The 11,071-nt window shown below is 50.6% G+C and overlaps 1 protein-coding gene across 1 annotated transcript in view; it reads left to right on the top strand.

Annotated features, from left to right (window-relative positions):
* The first annotated feature begins 4,718 nt into the window (after positions 1-4,718).
* Positions 4,719-11,071, top strand: part of ZNF8 (zinc finger protein 8) — a 35,761-nt gene continuing 29,408 nt past the window's right edge. The window contains exons 1-3 of the mRNA XM_010858034.1: positions 4,719-4,907; positions 10,073-10,199; positions 10,492-10,587. Of these exons, the coding sequence (XP_010856336.1) occupies positions 4,842-4,907; positions 10,073-10,199; positions 10,492-10,587 (289 nt within the window). The 5' untranslated portion in view covers positions 4,719-4,841. The remainder of the gene's footprint in view (positions 4,908-10,072; positions 10,200-10,491; positions 10,588-11,071) is intronic.

Raw genomic sequence — 11,071 nt, 5'->3', positions numbered from 1 at the left:
CCAACAAAGGTCCGTCTAGTCAAGGCTACGGTTTTTCCAGTGATCATGTATGGATGTGAGAGTTGGACTATAAAAAAAGCTGAGTGCTGAAGAATTGATGCTTTTGAACTGTGGTGTTGGAGAAGACTCTTGAGAGTCCCTTGGACTGCAAGGAGATCCAACCAGTCCATCCTAAAGGAGATCAGTCCTGAATATTCATTGGAAAGATTGATATTGAAGCTGAAACTCCAATAGTTTGGCCACCTGATGTGAAGAACTGACTCATTTGAAAAGACCCTGATGCAGGGAAAGATTGAAGGCAGGAGGAGAAGGGGCAACAGAGGATGAGATGGTTGGATGGCATCACCGACTCAATGGACATGAGTTTGAGTAAACTCTGGGAGTTGGTGATGGACAGGGAGGCCTGGTGTGCTGCAGTCCATGGGGTCGCAAAGAGTCGGACACGACTGAGTGATTGAGCTGAACGGAACTGTCTACACAGATGGATGTAGCATGTGGTTCATACAATTCCCGCTTGAGATTGGTTTCCAGGAACAGATCGGACCCCGGCCGACATTCCTCAGCAGTGACTCCATCACGTAGATGTAAATCTCATTTGCGCTGCTCCAGGCTTAGCAGTGGTTTTTCCTCCTATAGACACCCTGAATATAAAATGCAAATATGTGTGTTAACACTAAGCATTCTGAATGATGTCCAGGTTGAGTTTATCAGCAGAACTCTTGGGTGCCGCCGCATCGTGATATTTCCCCTTCATCTCTGGAGGAGAAATGAAGCTTCTCTCATAACACCGAGCCATGCCCTATTCTGTTCTCAGACATAGGACATGTGGAAAAAGCCCTCTAGCTGGAGGTGGGGGAGATGTAGATAACTCAAGGGTGGCTTCTGTGTCTCCTGCACATGTGGAAACCCTCCTCATAATGCTGGGCTCAGAGTTAGTGAGGAGGGACCACCTTGTGCTCACTGCACACTGAGGCCCCCATCCAGCCATCCCCTCTGGAAAATGGCCTCTTCATCCATCCACACTGGAGGATTCTCCATCTGGCCACCTCTCGGCAGGAGCCTTTACCTGGCAGCGTGGGGGATCCCAGTCACCACCACACCTCATGTATCACACACATACACCCCGTAGCAGTACTACATGTCAACTGCTCTGTGCCAGGAGCAAGTATTATATATCAAGCACTGACTTTGTGCTAGGCTAATGTTAAGTACTTTGTATGTATCATTAATTTATTTAACCCTCATCACAATCCTTTGAGGTAGCTAACATTACAATTGAGGTATCTGAGGCTCAGAGAGGTGCAAAAACCTGCTTAAGGTCACCCAGCTAGCAAGGTAGGAAACTGCTTTTTATTTTTGCAAATCTCTTTAATGTTTGGCCTGACTGAAGGCAACTGGATTTCCATAATGATTTATGCCTTTGAGAATTGCAGAACTCTCAGCAAGTAAGAACTCAGTCCAGGAAATTCCCTGGCAGTCCAGTGGTAGGACTCCATGCTCTCCCTGCCAAGGGCCCAGGTTTGATCCCTAACGGGGAACTAAAAATCCCACAAGCCTCCCAGTGCCGAGGGGTGTGGGGAGAGAGAACTCAGTCCAAATGCTTGTATTAAGAGACAACCAAAGTCTACCATGACTTCTAGCGGCATAACGTTATATTGCTAGGAAGATCCCAACCTCACGTTATTATGTCTTCTTGAGAAATTCTGCTAGGAGAATTTACAGTTTTTTTCCAGCCATCACCTGAGAATAGTCTCCTGACTTCCCTTTCTTAGCATGCTTGTATGCTCAGTCATATCCGACTCTGTGACCCTATGGACTGAAGCCCATCAGTCTCCTCTGTCCATGGGATTTCCCAGGCAAGAATACTGGAGTGGTTTGCCATTTCCTACTCCAGGGCATCTTCCTGACCCAAGGGTCAAACTCATGTCTCCTGCCCTGGCAGGCAGATTCTTTACCATTGAGTCACCTTAGAGCACTGACAAAAAAGGGCTTGCAGTTTTGAACCTTTCTCTGCCCCTTTGAAATGCATTTGTATCTCCTTTAACTCTGAAGTGTCTTTCTCAAGGACCTGAAGGCCACTCCTTAGAAATGCAACCACCAGGAAGGACGGGGCCTCTGTCTCCAGTCTCCAGGAGGACAGAATCCTAACTTCAAGAATGCCCAGCATCTGGTGCAGCTGACCTAATCACATTTACACTGAACAACCCTTTATAATTTTTCATGTGAGCCCCTACACTCCCCCTTCTGATTCCCTCATTCTCCCTTTCAACTGCCCAGTCTCGGCTTCCCTGGTAGCTCAGTGGTAAAGAGTCCGCCTGCCAAAGAAGGAAACATGTGTTCAGTCCCTGGCCCAGGAAGATCCTCTAGGCTGTGGGGTAACTAAGACCCCATCACAACTACTGAACCTGCGGTCTAGAGCCCAGAGGCCGCAAAACTCCTGAAGCCCTCACGCCTGTAGCCTGTGCTCTGGAAGAAGAGAAGCTACGGCAATGAGGACCTTGCTCACCCAACAAAGAGCAGCCCCTGCCCACCGCAACTAGAGAAAAGACCTCACAGCAAGGAAGACTCAGCACAGCCATAAATAAAATTATTTTTTTAAAGAAAGCCCAGTCACCTCTGTACACATTCAAATGGAGCTCAGTTATTGCCTCTTCTGTCAGCAGTTACTAAATAAAGTCTGTTTTCCCCAAGTTAACCAGTATCCAGCTTTGTCTGACACCTTCAGTCTGTCCCAATATTGTTCATTCAGAAGCTTAAAAAAAAACCTCTACCATACATTTGTGAGAAATGGGAATGGGGGGAAGTATTATTATGAACTTAGCTTGGAACTCACTGACTCATAGAAAGGATCTCAGGAATCTCCCAGGTTGTCCCTAGTCCACACTTTGAGAACTACTTCAATAGACAAAACCCTATATTAAAATCAGGGCTTCTCTAGTGGCTCAGATGGTAAAGAATCTGCCTGTAATGCAAGAGGCCTGGGATTGATCCTTGGGTCAGGAAGATCCCCTGGAAATGAATGGTTACTCACTCTAGTATCCTTGTCTGGAGAATTCCATTGACAGAGGAACCTGGCAGGCTACCATCCCCAGGGGGCAAAGAGTTGGACACCATTGAGAAACTAACACTTATAATCAAGAAGAAAACAAAACTACAAGTAATAGAAAAGAAACAGTCAAAGTAATAGGAAAACATCATGCATCCAAGATTCAGCAGGACCAGGAGAAAAGTCAGTGACTATTCAGTCACCCAGTCATGTCGGACTCTGCAACCCCATGGACTGCAGCATGCCAGGCTCCTCCATCCTCCACTATCTCCCAGCGTTTGCTCAAATTCATGTCCACTGAGTCAGTGATGCTATCTAACCTTTCATCAGTCCGTGACTGTAGAGAAAGGGATACTGCCAGGAAATTTTGCTGGGTTCCTGACAGAGGCCAGATTTGGTCTCCTTGGAGGCTGCCTGATTTGTGGTTTCCACGGGCACCTGCTGTGGTGAAGGAAGATGCTTGACCACATGCTCCTCCTGGTACTGCAGACCTTGTGGGGTTGGGCCCCAGATAGGGTTGCAGGGGGGATGCCCAGTAAAGAGCAGAGCGGTCACTGGAGGAGCGGAGATTCAAGGGCAGAAAAGAGAGGAGCAGGAGAGAGTGTGGAAACTTCAGGCCCCTTGGAGGCCGGCTGCCCCATCCCCGCAGTGACCGTGACTGTTCACCCCCTTGCCATGTTTGTGCTTTACTGTCTGTCTCTCCCCACTACACCAGCACCACTGTGAGGGCAGGCAAGTACCTCTGTCCTCTGCTTGCTATGCCCGGTTCCTAGCATACAATAAATGGTCAAGTAAATATTCTTACTTGATTGCATCCCGGTGAACATCTGCTATTTCCTTCTTTTCTAGTAATTTTTTAACAGACTCTAACAAACTCACAGACATGACCCATGGCAAGGGAAACACCCCCAATCGAGAAACAGAACAAGATCAGCTTTCAGATCTCGAGCGGTGCCCGCTCTGGGCAACGGCTCCTCAAAATGGTTCCAGTGACAAACGTTTAAACGTTCGTGTTATTCTGAAGCATAGAAATATTTTGAGCACAACGACAGTATACAATCCAGAAAGAAACTAGGAAAGCCCCAGGCCTCCTCTGTGTTTCCGGCTAGGAAGAGCAGACCCCGGATTTCAAGGGCCGTGGCAATCCAGGTTGCCGACTGGCATTTGGAAGGCGGGCAGCGGGGCACAAACTGCACTTGAAAGAGGGGCCGCAGGGCGCAGATTGGCATTTGAAAGAAGGGCCGCGGGGCGCAGACTGGCATTCGGAATGGGGGCCGCGGGGCGCAGATTGGCATTGGAAAGAGGGGCCCCGGGGCGCAGACTGTATTTGGAGGAGGGGACCCGGGGCGCAGACTGGCATTTGGAGGCAGGGCTGCGAAGGCGAAGGCTGCGGAACGGCTGGACTGGGAGAAGGACTTCCCCCACGACGACGACCCGCAGCACTACAGCAATGGGCAGAGGAACCCCGCCCACTCAGGCCCGCGGCTCTCTGCGGTGAGCGCCGGCGGTGCCTGGAAGCCGGAGGATGGAGGCTCCCATTGGCCTCAGGGCAACAGGGAGGAAGCTCCCATTGGCCCGAAGCCAACGGGCTCCCATTGGTTGAAGGCTCGACGAACGAAAGCTTTCATTGGCCGGGGCTGCGGCGTGCCGCACGGCCTTCTGGGGTCTGTAGTTGCGGCGTCCCCAGCGCGGCCGCCATTGTCCAGCGGGCTGTGAGTCTTTAGGTTCTTGTGTCGGGGACGGCTCTCGTGTTCAGGGTCGCCTCGGGCACCAGTCCTCTACCTGTCAGCCTAGGATGGACCCCGAGGAGGAAGCGGCGGCACTGGCGATGGCTATGGGGCCGCCAGTAGAACGGCTCCAGGTACGGCAGAACAATAATAGCAACAATAACAACGATGGCAGCGGGCTTCGGGCCGGGTATTACCCCTTTAGCCCTCACAGCGCACGGTGGGCAGGGTCGGGCCTTATCCCCTGGACAGACGGGGAGACTGAAGCCAAGGTTGGGGTACGCTGACATGCCCAGCTGGTGAGGGGTGGCGTCTGGTTCGAACCCGGGCTTTCCCGTCCCCGAGTGCGCGTGCTCCGCGAGTCCTCCGGCCTTTCCGTTCAGGGAAAGGACTTGGGTTCGTTCCCGAGCATCAGGCTGGCCCCCCGCCGATATCCTGCCCCCCTCCCCCGCCCCGAAGGCCGTCCACCGTGAGGATGGGTCTTAGAAACTGTAGTAGAGATGCTTCAACGTACGGAGTCAACCGACACCCACCCAGAGTCCCGCTCCCCGAAACCCCGGGCACCGCCTCCTGGGTAAGGACACACCGCGTTATTGGGGCGGGAGCGACTATTAGGGTCTGACCCCTGCCGGGCTGTCGGGGACTCAGTTCAGAGCAGTCTCCAAGGGCATCTGGGAAGGCGCCTGTTTGAAAGCTCCGGCCCTTCTAGACAAAGTGGCTGCTGCCCGTGTTCTCCATACCGTGCTGACTCCACGTGGCAGGAACCAAAAGAAATGTATATAATTCCTTAAGTTCCAGACTTTCTGTCCTTCTGTCCTTGCCTACCGGCTTTTGCATTTATTTCAGATTTGGTATGCAAAGTGAGACTGTTGATAATCCTAGGCGTGCACAGTGTTCGGAGACTGTTGCAAATGTGTAGGAGATGCAGCCACGTTTTTGTTTGCTTTTGCTGTGGATCCCGGAGAAGGGGCAGGGAGTGAGCAGTGTCAAAGAGTATCAGAGCTGGGCCATAGTTAAAGCAGTAAAAACAGGTTTTCTTTGGGGACAGTGCAGTAGGGGGGAAGAGACTTCAGTATAGAACTGGGCTCAACTGTGAATACAACAAGCAAATGTGGGTATTTTTTATAGTGGGGGTAGAGGTAATTTTTGGTTGTTGTCTGACTGTGCGACCTCATGGACTGCAGCATGCCAGACTTCCCTGTCCTTCACTATCTCCCAGAGTTTGCTCAAACTCATGTCCATTGAGTTGGCGATGCCATCCAACTATCTCATCCTCTGTCATCCCCTTCTGCTCCTGTGTTCAATCTTTCACAGCATCAGGGTCTTTTCCAATGAGTTGGCTCTTCGCATCAGGTGGCCAAAGTATTGGGAGCTTCAGTATCAGTTCTTCCAATGAATATTCAGGGTTGGTTTCCTTTAGGATGACTGGTTAGGTCTCCTTGCAGTCCACAGGACTCTCAAGAGTCTTCTCCAGCACCGCAATTCGAAAGCATCAGTTCTTTGGCGCTCAGCCTTCTTTATGGTCCAGCTGTACATCCATACATGACATACACGACTGCATGTCTGTTCGCAATGCAGGAGATCCAGGTTCCATCTCTGAGTGGGGAAGATCCCCTGGAGAAGGAAATGGTAACCCGCTCCAGTATTCTTGCCTGATCCAGGCAAGAGGAATTCTCAAGAGAATTCAAGAAAATTCCAGACAGAGGAGCCTGGTGGGCTACAGTCCATGGGGTCACAAAGAATTGGACATGGCTGAGTGACTAATACTTTCACTTAACTATATGGACACAGTGATGTCTCTGCTTTTTAATATGCTGTCTAGGTTTGTCATAGCTTTCCTTTGAGGGAGCAAGCGTCTTTTAAAAATTTCATGGTTGCAGTTACCCTCTGCAGTGATCTTGGAGCCCAAGAAAATGAAGTCTGTCACCATTTCCACTGTTTCCCCATCTGTTTGCCATGAAGCGGTGGGACCAGATGCCATGATCTTAGTTTTCCGAATGTTGAGTTTTAAGTCAGCTTTTTCACTCTCCTCTTTCACCCTCATCAAGAGACTCCTTAGTTCCCCTTTACTTTCTGCCATTAGAGTGGTGTCATCTGCATATCTTGCTAAACTGACCTAAAACAGGGTTCTTGCTGAATCAGGCCAAATGATGGGATGTTACTTGGAGGGCTGTGGGGGATGAGGACTTTGAAAAGATATCAAGAGTGATCAGATATGGAGGGTAGGATTCTTGGGACCAATGGGACCCAAGAAACCAATGGGACCAGAATTTCGGTAAAACTGAATGATGCAGAAATGGATGCAGAAGCCCAAAGGTCAAAGCTTATTTGGGAAGAGGTTGCGAGCCAGACTAAAGTTCGGTCAAGGAGAGAATCTGTCAGCAGTGAGAGGCTTGAGAGTGTGTTTGTTATCTGTTGCTGTGCAACAAATGATGAAAACATAGTGGCCTAAAACAACAATCAGTATTACCTCAGTTGCTGATGACAGGAGTCCTGTAATAACTGCTGGTGGTTCTGGCCTGGGTTCATGACAGTCAAGATGTCAGCCTGGACTGCTGTCACCTGAGACTTGACTGGGGCTGGAGGATCCATCTCCAGGATGGCTCATTCACGAGAGTTGTTAGGAGGCCTCTGTTCCTTCTGATGCGGGACTCTGTCTGGAGCCGTCTGGGCGTTCTTACATGGCACCCAGCTTCCCACGAAGGGAATGATCCAAGAGAGGGCTCGCTGGAAACCACAGTGTCTTGTGACCTGGGCTCAGAATTCACTCTCTGAATTATCGTATCAGTTACATAAGTCAGATCTGCTCAGTATAGGAGGAGGCTACACAGGGGCTGGGGATCACTGGGGTCCATCTTGGAGGCCTGCCACCACAGGAGGCGAGGGTCGGAAGCAGGGGGCTTTGAGGTCCAGTGTGTTAGCATCCTTTGGCTGCCATGACAGATTATTACAAACGTGATGGTTTGAAATATATATTAATATGTTGATTCTTAGGGTTCCAGAGGTCAGGAGTCTGAAATCACTTTCCCTGAACTGAGATCAGGCGTGGGCAGCTGCACCTTTCCTGTCAAGGCTCTCCGCTGGTCTCGCGTTGCCTTTTTCAGCTATTAGAGCCATAGACCTTGCATTTTTTGGCTCATGGGCCTTTGTCCACTTTCATTTTGCTTTAGTGGTCACATTATCTTCTGCCTCCTGTAGTTCAGTCTCCCAATACCTTCCCTTCAGAAGGACATTTGTGATTGAATTTAAGGACCACCTGGATATTCCAGGATAATCTCCCTATTTTTAAAACCCATTAAAGGTTTAAAATGGGTTTAAAACCCATTAAGGGACGCGATTAACACATCCACAGAGTCCCTTTTGCCATTTATGATAATATTCACAGGTTCCAAGAACTAGGACCTGAATATCTTTAGGGGCCATTTTTCAGCTACCCATAGCCAGGCTAAAGGGGGTCATCCTTTATCGAAAGGAAGGAGCTATTTGAATGCTTTAAGCAGGAGTGGCATGGGTTTGAAAAATACATTCAGGCATTGCCGCGTGGGAGTAAGAGACACTGAGAGCTAGCTAACGCCCACGGTGGAGTCCAGTGACTGGGTGCTGGCCTGCTCAGCTCGGGGAGGATGTATGGAGGGAGCAGGTCTGACAAAACCCATCCCCTGGGCCCACAGTGCAGAGCAGGAGACCAGGAGGAGGGCTGCAGGGGTCTGCGGTGAAGCAGCGGGGAGGCTCAAAGACAGCGAGGAGCGGGCTTCTGCTGGGATGCCAGGAGGAGACATGCGGGACTCCTGTGATGCCACTGAGAGGTCTGTGGCCTAGACAGCCCGCAGCGGGCCCAGCACTGTCACTGGCGCCGCGTGCAGAGCAGGTAATGGCGGCCGGAGGCACAGCGACTGTGTTTTCAGGGCTGGAGGACCGTCAGAGTGAGAGGTGAGGATGCGGGGACAGGAGCAGAGACCTTGGTCCCAACCAAAGGGTTCTGTAAATTTGCTGCATAATTTTTGGTCGAACCACATGCCACCTGTACTGTAATTTCTTAAATACTTAAAAATGTAATGGTGTTTTTCTTAAAGGAAATACCACTTGAAAATTGAAGTCTTTTGTATGTGATTTTGACTTGCATTTCCCTGGTGGCGAATGACCTTGAGCATCTTTTCAGGTGCTTATTAGCTGATTGTTTATTTTCTTTTATATCTTCTTGAAGAAATACCTATTTAGAGTCTTTGCTTATTTATTGGATTGTCTTCATTATTGAGTCTTAAGAGTTCTCTATATCTTCGGAATACAAGTCACTTATGAGAGAGATGATCTGCAATCATCACCTCCCATCATACGAGTATCTTTTCACTTTCCTGTTAATGTCCCTTAGAAACAAAAAAGGTTTTAATTTTTATGAAGTCCAGTTTACTTATTTTTTTTACTTTATTGCTTGTTCTTTTGCTGTTATAGCTAAGAATCCTTTGTCAGATACAGTTATAAAAATTTAGCCATATGTTTTCTTCTGAGAGGTTAATAGTTTTAACTCTTATATTTATGCCTTTGATCCATTTGAGTTAAATTTTATATATGGCGTGAGATAGGAGACTTAACTTTATTCTTTTACATGGAACTACAAGTTTTTCCCTCATAAAATGTAGCCTAATTTTCAGTTTCTCACCAGAGACTGGGCATTCTGACCACGTGAGGCCTGTATTTTGCCACAGTCAATTGGTTCTGAGTCCGAGCTGCCGCTTCAGACAGGGCACATGTTACCATCACTTCCTGTGCCACCTCTCATAAGTTAAGTACCCTCACAGGCCCTTACATGAACCCACTTCAGTCACTTGTGAGCCTGCCCAGTCTCTGAAGGCCAGTGAATTTCTAACTCCAACTGCACACCCCTCTTTTCGGGGAGGAGGATAAGCCTTGCTTTGACTCAGAGGATTTTTTAGTGTGTCAGTTAGCTGTTGTTGCATAACAGACTATCCCAAAATTGGGGGGCTTAGACACAACAGTCACTGTTTCTTTAGCCCACAAATCTGCAAGTCAGCAGTTTAGACTGGTCTCTGTCAGCACCTGCGCCTGTCCAAGGTTGGTTGTGGGTTGGTTGGCTTTGCTCTTGCCCGGATGCCTTCTTGCATCCTGGCCGACAGCCCACCCCAGGCGGGAGCCCAGCAGGGCCCAGGAAACCTGACTCGCGTTGCTCGGGACGCACTCCCTGGCCACTGGCCTGCTTGTCTTCACCTTTCCCACCCCTCCTTCTAATCCTGAAGACACCGATGGGGACAGTCCGGGTGATGCAGCATGTGTGATGTTTCAGGAGCCGGTGACTTTCCGGGACGTGGCCGTGGACTTCACCCAGGAGGAGTGGGGGCAGCTGGGCCCGGCCCAGAGGACCCTGTACCGAGACGTGATGCTGGAGACCTTTGGGCACCTGCTCTCTGTGGGTGAGGCCGCTTCCCCTGCTGCTGACCAGATTCCTGCGCTGACTTACTCTTCATGGGTTATGGGTTGCCGGGCTTCTCGTGTGATGACTTGACCTCGGGCTGGAGATCACGGAGCTTGATTTCGCACTCCTGCAGGACACGTGGGTTGTAGACTCTACCCTTGTGTGTCCGGATGCAGAACCTTATGAGGCACCCCGGCCCCTGAGGGTCAGGAGTCTCAGTCTGGAGCCTGGACTGGTTCTCATCTTTTCCAGAGCAGACCCACACCACCTTTGTCTTTCTCTGTTTCCAGGGCCTGAGCTTCCCAAACCAGACGTCATCTCCCAGCTGGAGCAAGGGGCTGAGCTGTGGGTGGCGGAGAGAGGACTTGCCCAGGGCTGCCGTCCAGGTGAGAGCCCACCGAGTGGGAGCCCTGATAGGAGCAGCTGTGCCCCTTGGAAGGGGTGATGTGTTGGGGTCCCCAGAGGAAAGTCAGCAAAGGGAAGAGGCCAGTCAGGGGGGCCAGAGCCCCCCCTGGACCCCCTCAGTCCCCCGGCAGTGCGCTGTGACAGTTCGTGAGAGGTGTTGGCTACTAGGCAGGCTCATGTAGGCTCTGGGCCAGGGGCTGATTGGGGGCTGGTCTTGCAGGCATCCTCCACCTGGCACAGACCAAGACCCAAGCTCCCAGGAGAAAGCAGGTGTTTGCCCTAAGCCACAGTGAGTCTTTCTTCCCAGTTTGGTTCAGGGCAGTGCCCCCAAATCCAAGTTCCCCGACCAAGCCAGAGGCCGGCCTCAAGGGACAAGCTCAAGGGACAGGCCTCAAGGCCTCAAGCTGTCCTTCTGGGACAGCTGCCTCGGCCGCCCTGGAGCCCTTTCTCCACAGGGGCTTGGGC

This window comes from Bison bison, unplaced genomic scaffold (genome assembly GCF_000754665.1).
Source record: "Bison bison bison isolate TAMUID 2011002044 unplaced genomic scaffold, Bison_UMD1.0 scf7180017864383, whole genome shotgun sequence".
NCBI classification, from domain to species: Eukaryota; Metazoa; Chordata; class Mammalia; order Artiodactyla; family Bovidae; genus Bison; species Bison bison.
This window is presented reverse-complemented; position numbering and strand designations above follow the sequence as displayed.